We start from the raw sequence: 17,418 nt of genomic DNA, 5'->3' as shown, positions 1-17,418 counted from the left end.
TGTCTTTACGAGGGAGAAGTAACGGCCGTGCTCCTCTTAAGGAGCGTTGTGCTAGCATTTCTCAAATTTTAAATAAAAATGGTTGCAAAGCATATATATATATATATATATATATATATGGGAGCGGTTCGGCGGCCCTAAAGTCTAACAACTTTGTTGCCAAGTTTTTTTGGGCGTTAGATCGAGTGGCATCGGACGGTTCGGATAGAAATCACGGCTTTAAAGTTAAAAACCACGTTTTTACGAATTGCCCCCTCTAAAAATATTTTATTCTATTTTAAGTCCCTAAGCCTTCTCTCATTCTCTTCTTCGAATCTCTCTCTCCCTCACAAAACCCAACTGAAACCCATCTCTCTCTCTCTCTCTAAAACCCATCTCTCTCTCAAGTTTCACTTTGACGCCATCTCTCTCTCTCTCTCTGTCTCTCTCTCTCTCGCTCACTCGCTCTCTCTCTCTCAAAAGTCTCAGTTCGAACGACCCGAAGCCATTGCCGACGAATGTGACTCGATCTCTCTAGTTTCAGTTCGAACTTACTTGAGATCTCATCGTCTTCGGAGCTCTCTCAACCCTCTCTCGCCGTCGCCATCACCGTCAATCTCTTTTTATTTCGATCGAACGGGTATTTATTTAACTCTTTATTTTTTAGGAAAATCGATTGGGTATTTATTTATTTTTTATTGTAGTTCTTGAATTTGAAAGATAATGTGGATGGGGTTTTTTTTTTGGGGGTTGTAATTGTTACCCTTGTAAATTTTGTAGTTTTTACGATATGAAGAAGAGGGTTCTTCTCGCTTTTTCTTCCTGTTTTTTTTTTTTTTTTGTTTTTTTTTTTGTTGATCTTGAGAGTAAGATATGATTTTTAAGAAGGTTAAATATGATGGGTTTTGAAGATGATGTTTTATCCCAAAAAAAAAAATTATGAAGTCTGATTTCGACTAATCTGAACTGAGACCCTACCAAACAATGGTCGAACCCGAACTTGTTTACCATTGTTCACCAAGAAATCTTTTAAAAGTAGGAAAAATTTTAAAAGACATGTGCACTTCTAATGCTAATTTTTCATAATTTACAAGTGCCTATATCGAGATCATTTCTCGCGACAGCAACGAAGAATCTAGTGTACAAATCTGTTCAAAAAGTTCTTATTATAGTGCTGTTAGATTCAGCTTTGCTCTCATAAAACTTACACAGGTCCTTTAACTTTTCTTTGCTAATTATAGTTCTCACCTGGTACTGTAAACACCATGCATTACTGTTCTAAAAAATTCACATATGTATTCTTGTGTACATACAAGGTGGTGCTTGCTTGGCTGCATTTTGGTCACAGTCACTAATTTTTTCCCACCAAACAATGTTCTCCCAAACAATGCAGGTGCGGGGGGGCTGGTGTAACCCTCCTCAGAACCATTTTGATCTCTCTCAACCTGTCTTCCAATACATTGCTCAATACAGAGTTGGGAGTTGTACCTGTTGTGTACAGAAGGTATGTTATGTGCTATTGTGTTGTCCATCAGTCCATGTCTTATAACACCAATTTTTTTTACTTATAACACCAATCCTTTCTTCCCAAATCATATCAAATAGCAATCCCCTAACTTAATAAATGAATTGCTGCGAAATTAAAACTTTAGTTACATTCAATCAGGTTAAAACCCATCCTGATTTTATGCAATCAGTACCTGCATCAACCCTTCTCTTTTGAAGTTTCTGCAATGTGGGGAGCTTATAAATTTTGAACATGGTGGTCACTTGCTTATAACTTAATCTGCATATTCAGTGTTCAAGCTTATAACTTTTGAATGATTTGTGCAGATGAGTTTATACGAGGACTTGGTAGCAACTCGGGTACCAGCAAAACATAAATGGTTGAAACTTCAATGTTTCCAAGTGGGGATGCTGATGGCTAATGCCAGACCCTAATTATAATTGTAAACAACAATTGGAATTGATTGTACGAGTGTGTTTGTTATAATGCTTTGTAATGTTGAGATTATAATATGAGCCAAACCTTTGTAATGCTTGAGAGTGTAATAATCTTTAATTGGGGTGTGATAAAAAAAAAAATTTAAGAAATTGGGGTATAAAAGTTGGGTTGCTAATAGAAGCTCTAATTAAAATAGTCCACAGCTTTCATCTGCTGTTATTGATTTTTTTAGTTTTGAAATTTTAATAAGAAAGTTATTATTGCAGCTGGAATGTTAATAGAATTACCAAGTGGGGATGCTGATGGCTAATGCAAGACCCGTTATTTCTCTTCTTTTTGTATTCTGTTTGACAATGACCTTCATACATTGAGGGGTATATTACCCTTTATTCAAAGTAAACTATCTAAAAGATTGGCGCCATTGCTTTGCTTGGGTAGATCTATAATCATCTCAAAGATTTGTTACAGCAACCATCATTGGTCTAAATTTATCAGTTTTATTCTTCATTTTTTTTTTTTTTTGAACTAAGCTGACCGAAAGGTAAGAATAACAGAGCTAAGATGACACAACAAAGTCATCTGTCCTTGAAGTTGTGAACTTTGTGTCACCAGCTCTTAAAGTTATGAACTTATTAGATGAAAATGAATCTAGCTCTAAGCAACAAAAAAATTCAACAATGAATCTTTATTTGGAGTCTATGATTCTCTTTAAGATAGCAACTTTGGAAACCTCATCAGCTGTTGGTGTAATACTGTGACTTTTTTATGAATACATTTTGAAAAGGGTATATTCCCAAATAATTACCAAAGTTTTTCTGTATTTCCAACATGTGGTCTTGAGCTCATGTCCTCCACTCTCCCAAGCCCATCTCTTCGACCCTTTCATAATCTCTGTCCGCAAACATCATCTGATGCAACCTTCTCTCTGATGGGTGCCTCCCGGAGGTGAAACCATCATTTTTGGTGTCCTCCAATCATTGTTGCCTTTGAGGACATTGATTGCACCAGCAAGTGATGTCATTCCCTCGGTCCCAACATGCCAAAGACCTTTGATAGAAAACAATAAAGAGCCTGTCGTGATTGCACGTGTTGCTGCACTAGCAGCCTGAGACACTCATGTTGGAAGCTCAACGTCTTTCTTCTTCAAGCTATTTGTTGTACCAAGCTTCAATGGAATATCCTGGAAGAGACAATCTAATATTCTTGAATTGGCAAAGTCTTGTATACATTGAATCAGTCTCTGCCTTGTTGGTGATGATGACAACAACAAAGCCCAGGTAATGAAGACATGGACCTAAAGATTAGAAAAAAAGAATATTCACAATCAACAAACTCCCAACATGGGGAAAAAAATGGTTAGATGGTCCTCAAGATTTGTGTGGCATTCACAAGTGTTTTGGTTTATGAAAATTGGTCTTAGTATAAGAACTCAAATCATTGGTGGTGGTGTGTACAGGCCTCTGTAGGATTTGCTGATAAAAAATTATTGGTTCCTTGGAAAAAAAAAATAGAAGAGGAAATTGCTTCTGATATTTACAATTGTATGGACTCTGTAGGATTTGCTTATGAAATATTATTTGGTTCCTTGGAAAAAAGAAAGAAAAGGCAATTGCTTCTGATAGTGAAGGCCATAGCTAAATTGCATGTTTGAGGGTTGAACCCTTCTCTACCACTCCAATCTTTTGTGATAGTGAAGGATTTTTTACCAAATTGAAAGTAAAACTCTTAATCTTAAACTTACAAGTTTCGAAGCATGCTTCTTGGTTGACATTCAGAATTGTTAACCAAATCGTAACTATCTAAATTCGACACCTATGGGACCATATATGAGTTGACCCATACATGTTGGTACCTATGTACCAACATGTGATAGCTTCATTTTGTGGACATGAAATCCTAACCCAACTGGCCATTTATTGCAACATAAACATATTGGGAACCATTTCTACATTTTTTCCGTAGACATTCATTTATAATTTTTTCATCCCAACGTAAACATACACCATTTCATAAATTCAGAGTACAATTCAAGAAGAAAAAAACTATAACAACAGTTCCATTTTGTTTTCCTAACATACACCATTTCATATACGAATCAGTGTCAATTATAATATGGGTAATTCAACTAAAACTCAGTACCAGAACCTCTTGAGCAATGTCCACGTGACAGCAATGGCGAGAACTGTTGTTTGGGTGCCAAAATCCGATGGAGAACCATTGGGTTCTCTTGAGAGAGAGAGAGAGAGATAGAGAGGGATTTTAGAGGGCGAGAGAGTTTCAGTTCTGAGATGGAGTGAGAGTTTCAGTTGGCGTCGAAGCTCCCTTTTGGAGAGAGAGTTCGAAGAAGAAGAGGGTTTTTAGAATCGGTTCTGTGTAAGAAGAGGGAGAGAGAGAGATAGTGCGAAGATGGAGTGAGAGTTACAGTTGGCGTCGAAGTTCCGGTGAGAAAGTTCGAAGAAGAAGAGGGTTTTGCCGAATCGGTTCTTATGTAAGAACTGGGAGAGAGTGCGAAGAGAGGTTCGTGTGCGAAGAAGAGGAGGGATTTAATAAAGAATTAATTGATTGATTAGGGGGCAACTTGTAAAAACGTGGTTTTTAATTTAAAGCCGTGATTTCTATCCGAACCGTCCGATGCCACTCGATCTAACGCTCAAAAAAACTTGGCAACAAAGTTGTTAGACTTTAGGGCCGCCGAACCGCTCCCTATATATATATATATATATATATATATATATATATAGGGTCGCGTTCCTACGACCTCCATTTCGACCCTCATCGCGACCCCCGATATCAGCCATACGATTTCCGTTAGATCTACGGTCCAGATCGGATGTAGTGGTACAATCGATTGTAAAATAACGAATTTTCGTTATTTGCAAACGCCTCCCCGTAAACATTAAAAAAAAAAAAAAAAACAGATCTGATTTCTCCATCCATCTTCGTCTTCTTCTTCACTCTCTTCCTCTTCGACTCAGATCTCCTTCTTCCGATCGAAAAACAGATCGACGTCATCTTCTTCGTTTCACTCTTCGATCTACCAACTATTCCAACCCATCGCGACGATTCAAACTGATATTCGAATCACCCAAAAACGAAGACCCAAAAACAGATCTGTTTTTTTTCAACTTCGTCTGCTAACGACGACGATCTTCTTCTTCCTCTTTGTTTGCGACGGCGTCGACGAAGGTCGCAGCTTCGTCCTCATCTCTCTCTCTCTCTCTTTCTCTCCAAAGAAACCCTAAGGTAAACCCTTAATTTATTTTTATTTTTATTTTATTTTTAGTCTAAAATGGTGAATGGTTTTTTGCTTATGCACATCTTTGTGTTGATGTGAGGTACTAAATGTGGATTCGGTGTCTATTTCAGTTAGCTTCGAAATCAAAACGTTTCATGAAAATGTTTCGATTAGTGTGGAAATTGATACAATTTTCATGGAAATGATGTGAAAATATTAATGAAATTTTTATGAAACTGTAAGAATGATGAAACATATACTAAAACAGACTTGAAAGTCATCGAAATAGAACCAAAGGGTGGTCGTAGATCAGATAGAGAGATGCCACTCTTTTGCCTTGGAGAGTTTCATGGTTCTCTAGGCTATTAATATCCTTGTTTTTTGAGTTTCTTTGTGATTGGGATTGTGTGTGTGTGTGTGTTGGTCCATTCTCCTTGTGATTGAGTTATGGACTTCAAATATCTTTCCTCTTTCTACTCTCTAATAATATGACCCACAGTTAAATTCAATTGGATACTGAGGCTCTTGTACTGGGGCTCTGCTATGTTTGAGTATGGCTAGTGTGTTGGAATCTTATTTATGGTTGGTTGTATCTTGGAAAAGCATCTCTGGTCAGGACTAAAAAAATTTTATTAAAAACTTTGGTTCTATTTGTTAAATTGGAAAAAAAAAATGTGTTGAATTGCTTTTAACATTTGTGTGTTGTATATTAGAGAGTGTTATTATTTGTTGGTGTTATTGCTGCTTAGCTGATATATGGGACATAGTCCAAAAACTTGTTTTTTTTTTTTTGTTGTAATTTCAGGTTCTGAATTGTATGTATGAAAAATGTACATGAGTTTTTATAGCTTTATATAAAATTTGTATGTATGAAAACTGTACATGAGTTTTTATAGCACTTCTATAATCCTAATTGTTAGGCAGGGAAGTTTAAATTTGTTGTAGTTTTTATATGATTTGCTTTTCTTTTTAATACTTAGTCTCCCCATGTGATTTTCATTTTGAAAGTAATCCAACTATTTTCTTTAATTTTCTCATCCTTAAATAAAACTCTTTGATCTTTGCTTTTAATGCATCTAATTTGTGCTGAATTTTTACATGGTTCATGACATTGACCTTCTATTCATCCAGGCTCAACCATTGGATAACATGGATGAGCATTGAAGATTTTAAATTCATATATTGGATGGAATATGCACACCGGATGTGGGGAAGGGGGCTTGGTGTCATGTTTGCTCTTCCATTTACATATTTCTTAGCAAGGGATTTATAACCTTTCAACTTAGTCTGAGACTCTTGTCTCCTTGCACTTGGTGCTGGGCAGGGACTAATTGGCTGGTGGATGGTGAAAAGTGGTTTAGAAGTAAGAAGCACTTTAACATTTTTTTAATGTGTGTTGACTTGTTTTAGTCATGAAATTCACTAATATGGTTCTGCTTTTGTAGGAGCCAATTTCTGAATATGTTCAGCTGAGAGTCCGCCCTTACCGTCTTGCAGCTCATCTTACATCAGCATTTGTTATATACTGTGGCCTTCTTTGGACTGGTTTTTCAATTGTCATGCCTGAACCACCTTCTGAATCTCTTGCTTCGTGGGTATCTAAAGTTCAGAGACTTGCCCTCCCTATAAGCTTCCTTGTTGGCATTACTGCTGTGTCAGGTGCTTTTGTCGCAGGAAATGATGTGTATGAAATTATTCCCATTCTCATTTGTTCCATTATTTTCAAATATTTAGTGGATAGGCTAGGTGGTTGTCACTTGTCACCCAAAAGCAAATTATGATGTAATAGTTGATCACATGCTCGGTTACCAGGGTCATGCTTTTAATACTTTTCCAAAGATGGGTTATACATGGATTCCAGATGATATTTTTAGAATGGAACCACTTATGCACAACTTCTTTGAGAATACATCAACCGTACAGGGAACCTTTTCCATGCTAAGTTATTGGGTATACAGATACTTTCATGGTTTTATTTGTCGATTCGACAGTTTAAATTGTAGTTATCTATCAAAATATTTTTTATGACAGTGTTTTCCTAACCTTTACGGTGATTTAGTCTCTCTATTTTTGTGATTGACCATGCTTTTCAAATAAGGCAGACTTGATTTGCTTCCAATTCAGTAAACTATGTGCACTAGCTTAAAATGAGAAATGGCTAATAAGGCCTTTCATACCCAGAAGTTCTTTAAAAAGTATTATTATTTCTGTAGTAATTAAATTATATTCATTTTTTGATTGTTTTACAGCTCGATCATCGTATTCTAGCAACCACCACATTGCTTTCAATCTGTGGTTTGTGGTGGGCGACAAGAAAGTTGGACATACATCCTGCAGTGAAATCTTTAATTGGGAACACCATGGGCATGGCTGGTCTTCAAGTTGTTTTGTGTTCACGTGTATTTAAAATGTGTCTTTCCTACTGCCAGTACGTTTTTTAAGTAATTACTTAGTAACTGTTTCCTTAATTTTATCATTATTGCAGGTCACACTGGGAATATCAACACTTCTCTCATTAGGCAGTTATGAACATGGAAAGCCTTTATGATTTTTCGACAAGGTAGTGCTGCTGATCGGCAAGTATTTAAAGAGATGAAAAGGAAACCTGTAATCTATTGTTACTTGGTTCATTTGATGTTGTAGTCTTGTCGAAGCCTACATTAGGCCTTTTTACCAGTTGGATATTTAGTAATTTGTAAGATTTTGATTAATGGAAATGCTTTTATAGAGTTCAATACAGAACTGTTGAATTGGGAACAAGTTGGAACTTCTCAATCTCTTGCAAATTTTCTTTTCTTGATTCGGTTATTTGTTAATTCTTGGGTCTTTGTAACTAACAACGACAAAATTAGAATTTCCACGCGTGACTATGGCAGGAAGATAGGGTCTTTGGGGTCTATTTAAATCATTGATGTGCCCTGGTCTCACATAATTACATCACCAATTTTTGGCTCATAGATTCTATCCACATTTTCATTATGCCTCTGTGGTTTAATTATTATGTTGTAGAAAAAAAAATTGGGTGGCTGAAGCTTCAGACATCTTAAGAGAGAATATTTCACATGTTGGTTGTTGAAGTATAATCATCATGCTTGAAAGCATATCAGCATGAGTTTCCTCAATGAATTTAGGAGATTGGCCCTCTTTAATTAATCATTCTCTTATTTTAGTTATTTTTTATTCATTATAGACGATAGTATTATCAAGTTACAAATCAGGCTGATAATATTTGGTCTCTGAGAGAATTTTGTTTTTAACTTATTCAACCTACCACAGACCAAAATAGAAAATTGGAGCCAAAGTAAGCACCACATTGCCAAATGAAGTTAGGAGAAGTGTTTGTAACTATTAACTTTGACGCTGTTGATTACTCCTTTATTGGTCATGGCTTCAATTTTGAGCAGAGAATATTATTTAGTGTTTGTTTTTTTTTTCACCTACTTGAACTTGAGTGGTGAGATGGTCAATGGCTATGATGGGTTTGTTATACATATCCATCACTGAGGTCTATAGGTTTCAAAGGTTGGGCAACCAGCACGTTGTTTGATGTTTAGTAAATGAATTCATCTGACCTTATGCCACAGTGATCATTCCAACAAAATGGTGATGAATATATAGAAAATAAAAGGGAAGAAAATGATGGCATTTCTATTGAAGGACATGGGTTTTGTATGTTATTGAATGGGTCACTTTCTCAACAAACCAAAAGGAGAGAATTACAACTCAGACCACATTGAACTTGATCCAATGTTCATCTTTAGTTACCCTTGCACCTGACCTGCTTCAGATTTATGATCCACTCAACATGACCATTAATATAAACTGAATTCCAAGGTGCAAAATACAAACAAGCTGATTAGTTTAAACATGACGATACATAAATTACAAATGAGAAACATTTTAGACAATGACTTCACGGCCTAAAGAACATAAGTACAACACAAATAGAAGTCTGGACTTAATGGAAAACATTCAACTATGGTTCTAAGCTGATCTAGGAAGAGCTTGAACTACCACACATCTGTAATTGTGACAGTCAAGCAAGTAGAAAGCTTCATTCTAGGACTGACAGCTGCAGAAATGGATGAAAGAATATCTGGTTTTGCCTTGATATCAACCCACTCGTTCCCCACCCAATCCATGGAACTCCTTATATCCCTACTTTGGAAAGTTGAGAACCTATCCTCACCTGACATTAAAGAGAAAAAGATTATTATTCTTCCCATTACCCGTGAAGAAAAGTAAATAGAAGTTGGACAGGAAAATGAATTCCATGGAAAACACACAATCATTGACCTAAAAAACATATTTACCATGTGCAATCATAGAGACCCTTAATAATTTTCTTCTCATTGGATTTTACATGAAAGTCCATTCAAAATTATGGTTTTTTCTCTTCTGCGTGGATGACCATATAACAAAACAGATTGATTGTAGCAGATACCAGACAGTCTCCATATTGGAAAAATGTAAACAGAAGTTGGGCCCATAGCTCAATTGGATGTTGATTTCTCTCTCAACATTGAGGTCAATGAACCCATGTAGAAAATAATAGCAAACAAGATGGGGAATAATGGTGTGATATGGGTGCATGGTTGATCTGTTAGGCCGTGCGGGTCTGTTTGACAGTGCTTGTAGAATCCATAGAAATGGGTGATCGTGCAAACTATGTCCTGTTACATATATGAGTTGGCTGATAACTAGGATGTGGTTCATAAATCGGGTAAAAATACCATTATTTACCTGCAAGAATAACTTCAGAAAAGGCAACAAAATTGCCCGGTGATCATAGGTAGAAAAAGACCCAAGCTTTGACTCCAATGCCAAGATAGAAATGCCAGTGTGAACGATCTTTGCATCAATTTTGCCGAACTACAAGAATGAAATACAATTTCATTAAAATAAGCAACATGGACCACAACAGATAAAACTACCAACAGACCCACCTCTACAGAGTACCGTTCCTGGTGTCTCAGAAATGTTGTTTCTACGCAAGTCTCTGATTGATACAGTAAGTCCTGCATTCTCCAATCCTCATCTTTGCCAGTCAAAGATTCCTTGTATCTAGATTGCGAGACTTTCAGACCTTTTGCTTCATTGAGAACATTTGACACAGCTTCCAACTCAAGCGTACTACTATCAGACCCCTTCTTTTCTTTCCACTTGTGGAGGACTACCTCATAACTTTGAGAAATGAATTTGGTGGATTGTTCCATTTCTTTACGCTCTCCAAGACAGAGTCTCTTGACTGTCTCCAAAGCTACTACATGGTTCTGTTGCTCACGTATCTTCTCACATGAAGCCAGTTGCTCCCCAAACGAAGGACCTTCTAATATCCAGGTTAAGAGTGGATCGTTATCAGCACTATCATCCAAAAAGAGATGTAAAAAATCGAATCATCCTTTCCCCAACAGAAGACCACATTATCAAGATTTCCATGACTGACATCGAATCATCCTTATAAACGCACTTCAGAATTTAGCACAATCTTCCCCAGTGAAGCACGTCACAACAAATAGTATTCTTGGGTCATTCCTTGAACCCCATAATGAAGGCCATACACCAGCATAAGACTAATATGCATGAGACTAATGTGCAAGCTGAAGTCATTCCTATACTGCAATGATCAAGGACCAGGCCAGGGTAGACATTTAGTTCAGATTGTGTCAAGTAATGAAACATATAACTTTGATGATCACAAAATCCTCCAGAAGAGAAGCAAACCTGGTGAAACAGAACCCATCATGAGATAGGATGTTATATTAGCATCAACAACAAAAGCAACATGAGCAAGGCCTTGGGCTGCCCTGTAATGTTGCAGCCAATTCAGCAACAGTTGCATTCTCACTTGAAACGACAAAAACAGCATATAGTAACCTGAAGAAAGGACTTCAAAATATTAGGATTTCTTTGCAAGCATGACATAATCTGTCACAGGGAAAAGGGAGGAAAGTTTAGTTAATTTTATCAGCAACTCTACATTGATGTTAAGGAACTAATTCTTCAATAAAAGAATAAAAATAAAAAGTTGAAAAATGAAACTTACTCTTCAATAGGATCTTCATAGGACTGCTCTCTGTTTCCTATAGACAAAGTTTGTGAGGAGGAAGCAAACTCATTTGTTCTTTTTGATCCTGACATTGTAAGGGGTCTTCAGCTCAATTACAACCACCCAATTCACTTAATTAAAATAAAAATATAAAAAATCCATACCCGATCCTGTTGCAGCAAGAACGAGACAATCTCGGTTAGCTAACCAAGGCTCCAAAGCTTCCTTTTGGAAACTCTTCAAGGATGAAAATCCTTGAACCATTTCATCTGACGAGGAGAATGGAAGGCAGAGGTAACCCTTTTGCCTAAAGTGCATGCTCGACTAGTTGAACCATTAGAGGCACCCAATGGATTACCTTAATTTTTCTCTCAGAAGCATTCAAAATGAACTCAACTGCCTTGTTGAGCGATGGACCCACTACTTTTTAGCTTCTAAAACTAGTGATAATTCAAATCCCATTTCGATTAGTTCAGCAATGATGTGATCAGAAGATGCGATGTTCCCTTGCATGATATAAAATCTGTGGAAAGAGAACATTAAGAACTCTTAATTCAAAATGGGAACCTAGATTTCGAACCACCGATGGCTCTGTTGTTGGGGAAGTCATATAAATGACGATTTAAATCTTGAAATTCTGTTTAAAAAAATTAAATCGAAATTGACTTCTACAACAAAATAAATCACAAGAATTGCAAAGTTTATGTTTTGATTGCAATTTCTATACCTTAAATAGAAGTATCATTCATTTCTTCATGCTCGTTCCAAGTTAGACATATGTTTTGCACAAATAAGAATCCCTTGATGATTAAATGCTTATTTAACCAAAACAGTGGGGAAAAAAAGTAAAATAAAAAGCTATAGTCTCATTGAAAGGATACCCAATGAGCTAAACCTACATAGATTTCAAAAGAAAATAAAAAAATCAAAATCTCAGTTACTAGTGAACAACAACTCAGAATTATATTCAACGAAATAACAAGGAATTAGAAGTCAAAAAAAGAAGAGTTACCTTAAACAAATGCGTTCCCGTGTGAGCATCCACAGCACTAAAAAGATCATCAAAAAGATATATGTCAGCATCTTGGTACACATAGCAACAATTACCCGTATTCCAGGTTCTAGTAGTATTTGGTCAATTATAACATTCTGCAAATTTAGTAATCAAATCAATCAATAAACAACCAAAAAACACTAACCATACTTTCAGGAATTACCAAAAAGAGCAACTTAAGCAAATCAGTAAGTGAGAATATATTATATTCCAACAGACTAAGAAAATCATTAAGTGAGAATATATTCAAACATAATATACCCTTATTCCAAATGAAAGGTCTCGTGATCGCTCTCCATGTCTTTGCCCAATTCTTGTATATCATCAATTTCTGAGGAAAAATTCATAACTAAATAAATAAGACATTACTTAAAATTTATTCAATTAAATGCATTAAATCAAGTCATTAGTTTATAAAGATACTTATAATTACCTTGAATACAATCTTTTTTCTTTCTATTTGGATTTGCAGGACATATTCGCTTATCGTGTCCAAGTTTATGACAGAATGCACATTTTCTTTTCTTCTTTTGTTGGCTCAACTCAATACTAGATTTCAACCGACCCGTAGTATCAATTTTTTCTTTTCCCTTGTCATCCTTTTTTCTACCCTTTGTTTGCGTGACATTCGGGTCTAAAAGTAACTGAGATAGGTTACATTTTCCTTTTTCATGTGCCTCTTCATTCGGTTGAGCAACAATTTCTGTCATTTCTTCCATTTTAATTGCATAAATTTGTTTCGACAAATCATTTACGGCATTCGTGAAAAATGCGTATGCTTTCATTGAAGATGATGCATAACTGGCTAATGTAGCAGTCTGTTTACACATATTGCCATATCTTAATGCTTCGGAAGGTTCATAACCATCGATTGTTACTTGTACATCCATCACCCTAAATTTATTGGCCCCTTGTCTCCATCTCTCAATAATAAAGTGTGATGGTATAACATCAATGTCAAGATGTGTGAACACCTTTAAAAAATGCCGACAAACAATTCCAAGAAACTCAAATTTTTTACACCCGCATGTACCCTCGTAGGTATCCACATTTATTTTTAAAATAAATTCATCAGGCTCGCCAAACTTTGTTTTCACAAAAAACGTCTGAATTCCTTCTTCCATCTCCCTTCTTTCAACTTTATATCGGAAAACTTGGACCCATTCTTCCTTTAATTTTTCAAATATACTTCTCGTATAAACTGTTGCTGCATGTTTCAAAAGCAAGTCGTTATCATTGACACATCGAAACTTGTGCTCTGTCTCATAATCTTCATCACTCTCCCTTTTCAAAATATTTTTCAAAGCTTCTTCATACTTCACAACAAATTCTCTGAGATTTGTTGTCGAATTAACAAATCCATCAAAAAATGCATTGATGCTTTCGCTACGCCCAGTGGTATTCATACCAGCAAAAAAAGTTGTTCGATTATACGTAGGCACCCAAGATTCCCGTATTTCAAATAGGTGTTGCAACCATTCATTTTCTTCTAATCCATTTTCCTGAATCACATTATGCCACTGTTTTTCAAACTCTTCCCCAGAATATGTCGACCAAATACATTTTTCTATCTTACTTTTGAAAGTAGAATTTTCAAAGTATTTATGAGACAATTTCTCCGCAAATTTCTTCCGAATGTGCCAAATACATAGACGATGACGGCTGTTGGGAAAAACTTTGGCAATTGCATTCCTCATTGCCAAGTCCTGGTCTGTGATTATTGAAATTGGATGTTTTCCCCTCATAGCTTTAAGCCACATCTCGAACAACCATACAAAAGTAGTCTCTGTTTCATCTCCTAGAAGAGCGCATCCAAATTGGATAGATTGAAAATGATGATTGACTCCAGTAAACGGGGCGAACGGCATCTTGTACTTATTTGTCCTATAAGTAGTGTCAAATGTAACTACATCACCGAAATATTCATATGACAATCTTGACCTCGCATCCACCCAAAAAAAATTAACTGCTCTCCCATCTTCATCACATTATATCCCATAGAAAAATTGTGGATTTTCATTCTGTTTTTCAATAAAGTACTCAAGTACACATTGTGCATCACCTCTTTCCAAATCCTGTCGCCTAACATTTCGAAAGTGATTGTAACAGTCTCTATCATCAAAACCAATCATATCTCCACGAAGAATTGATGGAATTTTATTAATTTGAATGTTCTGATTACGAAATGTTTCTGTTAGATCCTTAGCTATGCTTGGCATATTTCGATTCAACTTCATTTTCATTCTCCTCGATGGCGTGACAACCTTGTGATTATGATCATCGTTGAAAACCGACACTCTCCATTTTACTACACGTTGGTCGAATACAATGCGCATGTTTGCTTCACATCCACATTTAAAAGTAGAACAATTTCTTACAATTCTCTTCTTCCCCTTTTCATTCTCATCTGTTATCGCATCTTCTTTTATCCTCTGTGTATGTTTGCCTTCATGTATGCAAACATATCTTATCCCAGTCACCGCATTTGAACCTCTTATTGTCCTTAAACTACTTCGTACACGAATACAAAACCCTTCCTGACGTCCGTATTCTTCATAGTATTTTTTTGCTTCCTCACTTGAATCAAAAACCATCCCAACATATGGTGTATTTAACTTTCGAACATCTTTGTTAGGACTGAGGCAATCAACACGTTCCCCAATATCTACTTCCATAATCGAAGATGATCCCACATTTTCATTCACATGCACACTTCCACACTTGTCAACGTCAATCGTATCCATGAAGAATTATCTAAAACAAATTAACAAAGTCCCAGTTGAGGTTAACTAAAATATATTGAAATTTCTATTTATTCAACATCTAAATAATAATACAAAAGGAATTGCCAACTCATATTTCTTACATTCAAATCAGTGATACTCGAAGCTATCTAAAGGAATAAATGGAAAGCCATTTCTAAAATCCACAAAAGGATTAGTGGCATGTGTGTCAAATAGCTAGTTAACTTACCCTGGATAGCCTTAGAAAATATGACCAAATCTCTAAGGCCACTTGTAATGAATGAGTAAGTGATCAAAATTTACTTATTACATCCCCAATTTCATAAATAATTTATCACACCATAGTTAAATATCAAAACACACAATCCAAACATTACAAAAGCTTGGTTCAACTAATTATTTCAACATTACAAAGCGTCATAACACATTGAAACAACTTTAGGTGTCGTTTACAATTAGGATTAGGCTTATATAAAATCCTAAATCTAATAAATAATGAGAGAGTGTTTCTATTGGCACCCCAACTTTTACCTATTCTCAACATTACAAAGTGTTAGAACACATTGAAACAACTTCAACAATTATTTACAATTAGGATTAAGATCATGTTAATGTTAAATCTAACAAATACAAATCTAAAACAAAATAAAAAATTTGAGAGTGTATTTCCAAATCTGTGAAGGTTTTGGATAATAAGCTATTCACAATTTATTAGATAGAGAAAAATGCAGCTTACATAAGGCAGATTAACATGAACATGAACAATCATTAAAAAAAAAAAAACGCATAGGAATTTCCATTCGAACCCATTTCTTCGAATTAAACACATAAGGATTGTAAAATTTTCAGTAAAACATATATAAAACTCAGAATAACTGAAGAAATTTAAAATAAAAAGTAATTAAGGGTTTCTGATTTCGTGGATACTTGGATATTTTGAATTTAGACAAACCCATTCGTATAATATACCATAACTCAGTATCAATGAAACAAAGCAGCTTTGAAAACAAAATTTGTCGATGATTCGTCATAATCGATACATAAAAAAACAAATGAAAAAAAAAAAAAAAAAAAAAAATTAAGGGTTTACCTTAGGGTTTCTGTTGGAGAGAGAGAGAGAGAGAGGGAGAGAGATGAGGACGAAGCCGAGGTTCTGTCTTCGTTTCCAGCAGAGGGAGGGATGACGAGTTGGGTTTCTGTCGAGCTGGGGTTTGGCCGAGCTCTTCGTTTCTTCGCAACGACTTAGAGAGAGAGAGAGAGAGATGAGGAAGACGGTGATGGGGGTTGTTGCAATGTGAGTTTGAAGAGGACGAAGAAGACGAAGACGAAGAAAGCTTTGGAAGAAGACGAAGAGGAAAAAAGCTTTGGAAAAAATCAGAAATATTTTTTAGAGAGAGATGAGGAAGACGGCGATGGGGGTTGTTGCATATGTGAGTTTAAAGAGAGCTTTGGAAGAAGATGAAGAGGAAAAGAGCTTTGGAAGAAGACGAAGAGGAAGAAATCTGATCTATTTTTGAGTGAGAGATGAGGAAGAGGAAGAGAAAAGAAATCTGAACTGTTTTGTTATTTTTTACGGGGAGGCGTTTGTAAATAACGAATTCTCGTTATTTTACCATTGAATAATTGATCTGGACCGTAGATCTAATGGAAATCGTATGGCTGATATCGGGGGTCGCGATGAGGGTCGAAATGGAGGTCGTAGGAACGCGACCCATATATATATATATATATATATATATATATATAAATAAATTATAAAAGAAGAAATAGTCGCGCCAATCTCACTATCCCACGTGGCAAACTCAATCAACTACTTGACATGACAAGTTTAGAATTGTGGATCTACACTCCTCAAGATATATAAAATCATCGAGATACACTCTTTTATGGGGAAGTGCTGCCGTGTATCCCGAGGAACACAAATCTACGGTTCTTGAACTTGTCATGTCAAAATAGTTGATTGAGCTTGCCACGTGGGATAGTTAGACTATCACAATTCAAGAAGAGTCGTGATAATCTGACTACCTAACGTGACAAACTGATCAATAGACATTGTGGGAGTACTTCTTTCTAAACAGTCCTTAACTTTTGGGCGTCTTGATAATTCGTTTAGTAAACCTGTTTATATATAAACGGTTTCTTAACCCCATCTCTCTTTATTAGATTTTTTTAGTACCCACCCAACCTACCATTTTCTCAACTTCTTCACATACCTAACTTTTTCAATGACGTGATTGTAATCATTTTCGATTATCGCAAATGACGAATGGAGAATTATACACTCCTAATTTTAAATATTTAAATGTATTTTTCGATGATTTATAACAATAAATGACAAAAGCAAACTTGGAATTCTAAAATTGTTGAAGATTTTGTCATAACTTTTGTTTTGAGTGTCTGGCTCGCACCTAT

The 17,418-nt window shown here is 35.8% G+C and overlaps 2 protein-coding genes and 1 long non-coding RNA gene across 11 annotated transcripts; 2 read left to right on the top strand and 1 right to left on the bottom strand.

The window, feature by feature from the left end:
- Window positions 1-323: 323 nt before the first annotated feature.
- LOC147407131 (uncharacterized) lies at window positions 324-2,086 on the top strand. The gene is made up of 3 exons (XR_015176713.1): window positions 324-619; window positions 1,373-1,483; window positions 1,813-2,086. It is a non-coding gene; the product is annotated as an uncharacterized LOC147407131 (long non-coding RNA).
- Window positions 2,087-4,758: 2,672 nt separating this feature from the next.
- Window positions 4,759-7,901, top strand: LOC147407130 (heme A synthase COX15-like). Of its 6 annotated transcripts, none has more exons than XM_086435535.1 (5): window positions 4,780-5,167; window positions 6,484-6,522; window positions 6,605-6,818; window positions 7,409-7,558; window positions 7,645-7,901. In XM_086435535.1, the coding sequence occupies exons 2-5, from the start codon at window positions 6,502-6,504 to the stop codon at window positions 7,686-7,688; spliced, it is 429 nt and encodes a 142-aa protein (XP_086291661.1). In that variant the 5' UTR covers window positions 4,780-5,167; window positions 6,484-6,501; the 3' UTR covers window positions 7,689-7,901. The 6 variants fall into 6 exon arrangements, 5 of the variants coding, with proteins under 5 accessions (XP_086291661.1, XP_086291663.1, XP_086291660.1 ...); XM_086435537.1 differs by having other exon boundaries at window positions 4,783-5,167; window positions 6,291-6,522; window positions 7,409-7,532; XM_086435534.1 differs by having other exon boundaries at window positions 4,783-5,167; window positions 6,291-6,522.
- Window positions 7,902-8,941: 1,040 nt separating this feature from the next.
- On the bottom strand, window positions 8,942-16,621 carry LOC147407129 (protein FAR1-RELATED SEQUENCE 5-like). 4 transcript variants are annotated; one of them, XR_015176708.1, is made up of 5 exons: window positions 16,097-16,621; window positions 12,696-15,016; window positions 12,524-12,593; window positions 12,221-12,357; window positions 11,390-11,731 (listed from the first exon to the last, which is right to left on the bottom strand). XR_015176708.1 is itself a non-coding variant. In XM_086435531.1 (5 exons), exons 2-3 carry the CDS (start codon window positions 14,128-14,130, stop codon window positions 12,526-12,528), a joined length of 1,503 nt encoding a protein of 500 aa, XP_086291657.1. In that variant the 5' UTR covers window positions 14,131-15,016; window positions 16,097-16,621; the 3' UTR covers window positions 11,390-11,731; window positions 12,221-12,257; window positions 12,524-12,525. The 4 variants fall into 4 exon arrangements, 2 of the variants coding, with proteins under 2 accessions (XP_086291658.1, XP_086291657.1); XM_086435531.1 differs by having other exon boundaries at window positions 12,221-12,257; XM_086435532.1 differs by lacking the exons at window positions 11,390-11,731; window positions 12,221-12,357; window positions 12,524-12,593; window positions 12,696-15,016; window positions 16,097-16,621 and adding exons at window positions 8,942-9,348; window positions 9,903-10,031; window positions 10,106-10,776; window positions 10,884-11,021.
- Window positions 16,622-17,418: the final 797 nt, after the last annotated feature.

This window comes from Akebia trifoliata, chromosome 3 (genome assembly GCF_017979445.1).
Source record: "Akebia trifoliata isolate Shusen 1 chromosome 3, ASM1797944v1, whole genome shotgun sequence".
In the NCBI taxonomy this organism is placed as follows: Eukaryota; Viridiplantae; Streptophyta; class Magnoliopsida; order Ranunculales; family Lardizabalaceae; genus Akebia; species Akebia trifoliata.
The sequence above is the reverse complement of the archived record's forward strand: the minus strand, read 5'-3'. Positions and strand labels throughout refer to the sequence as shown.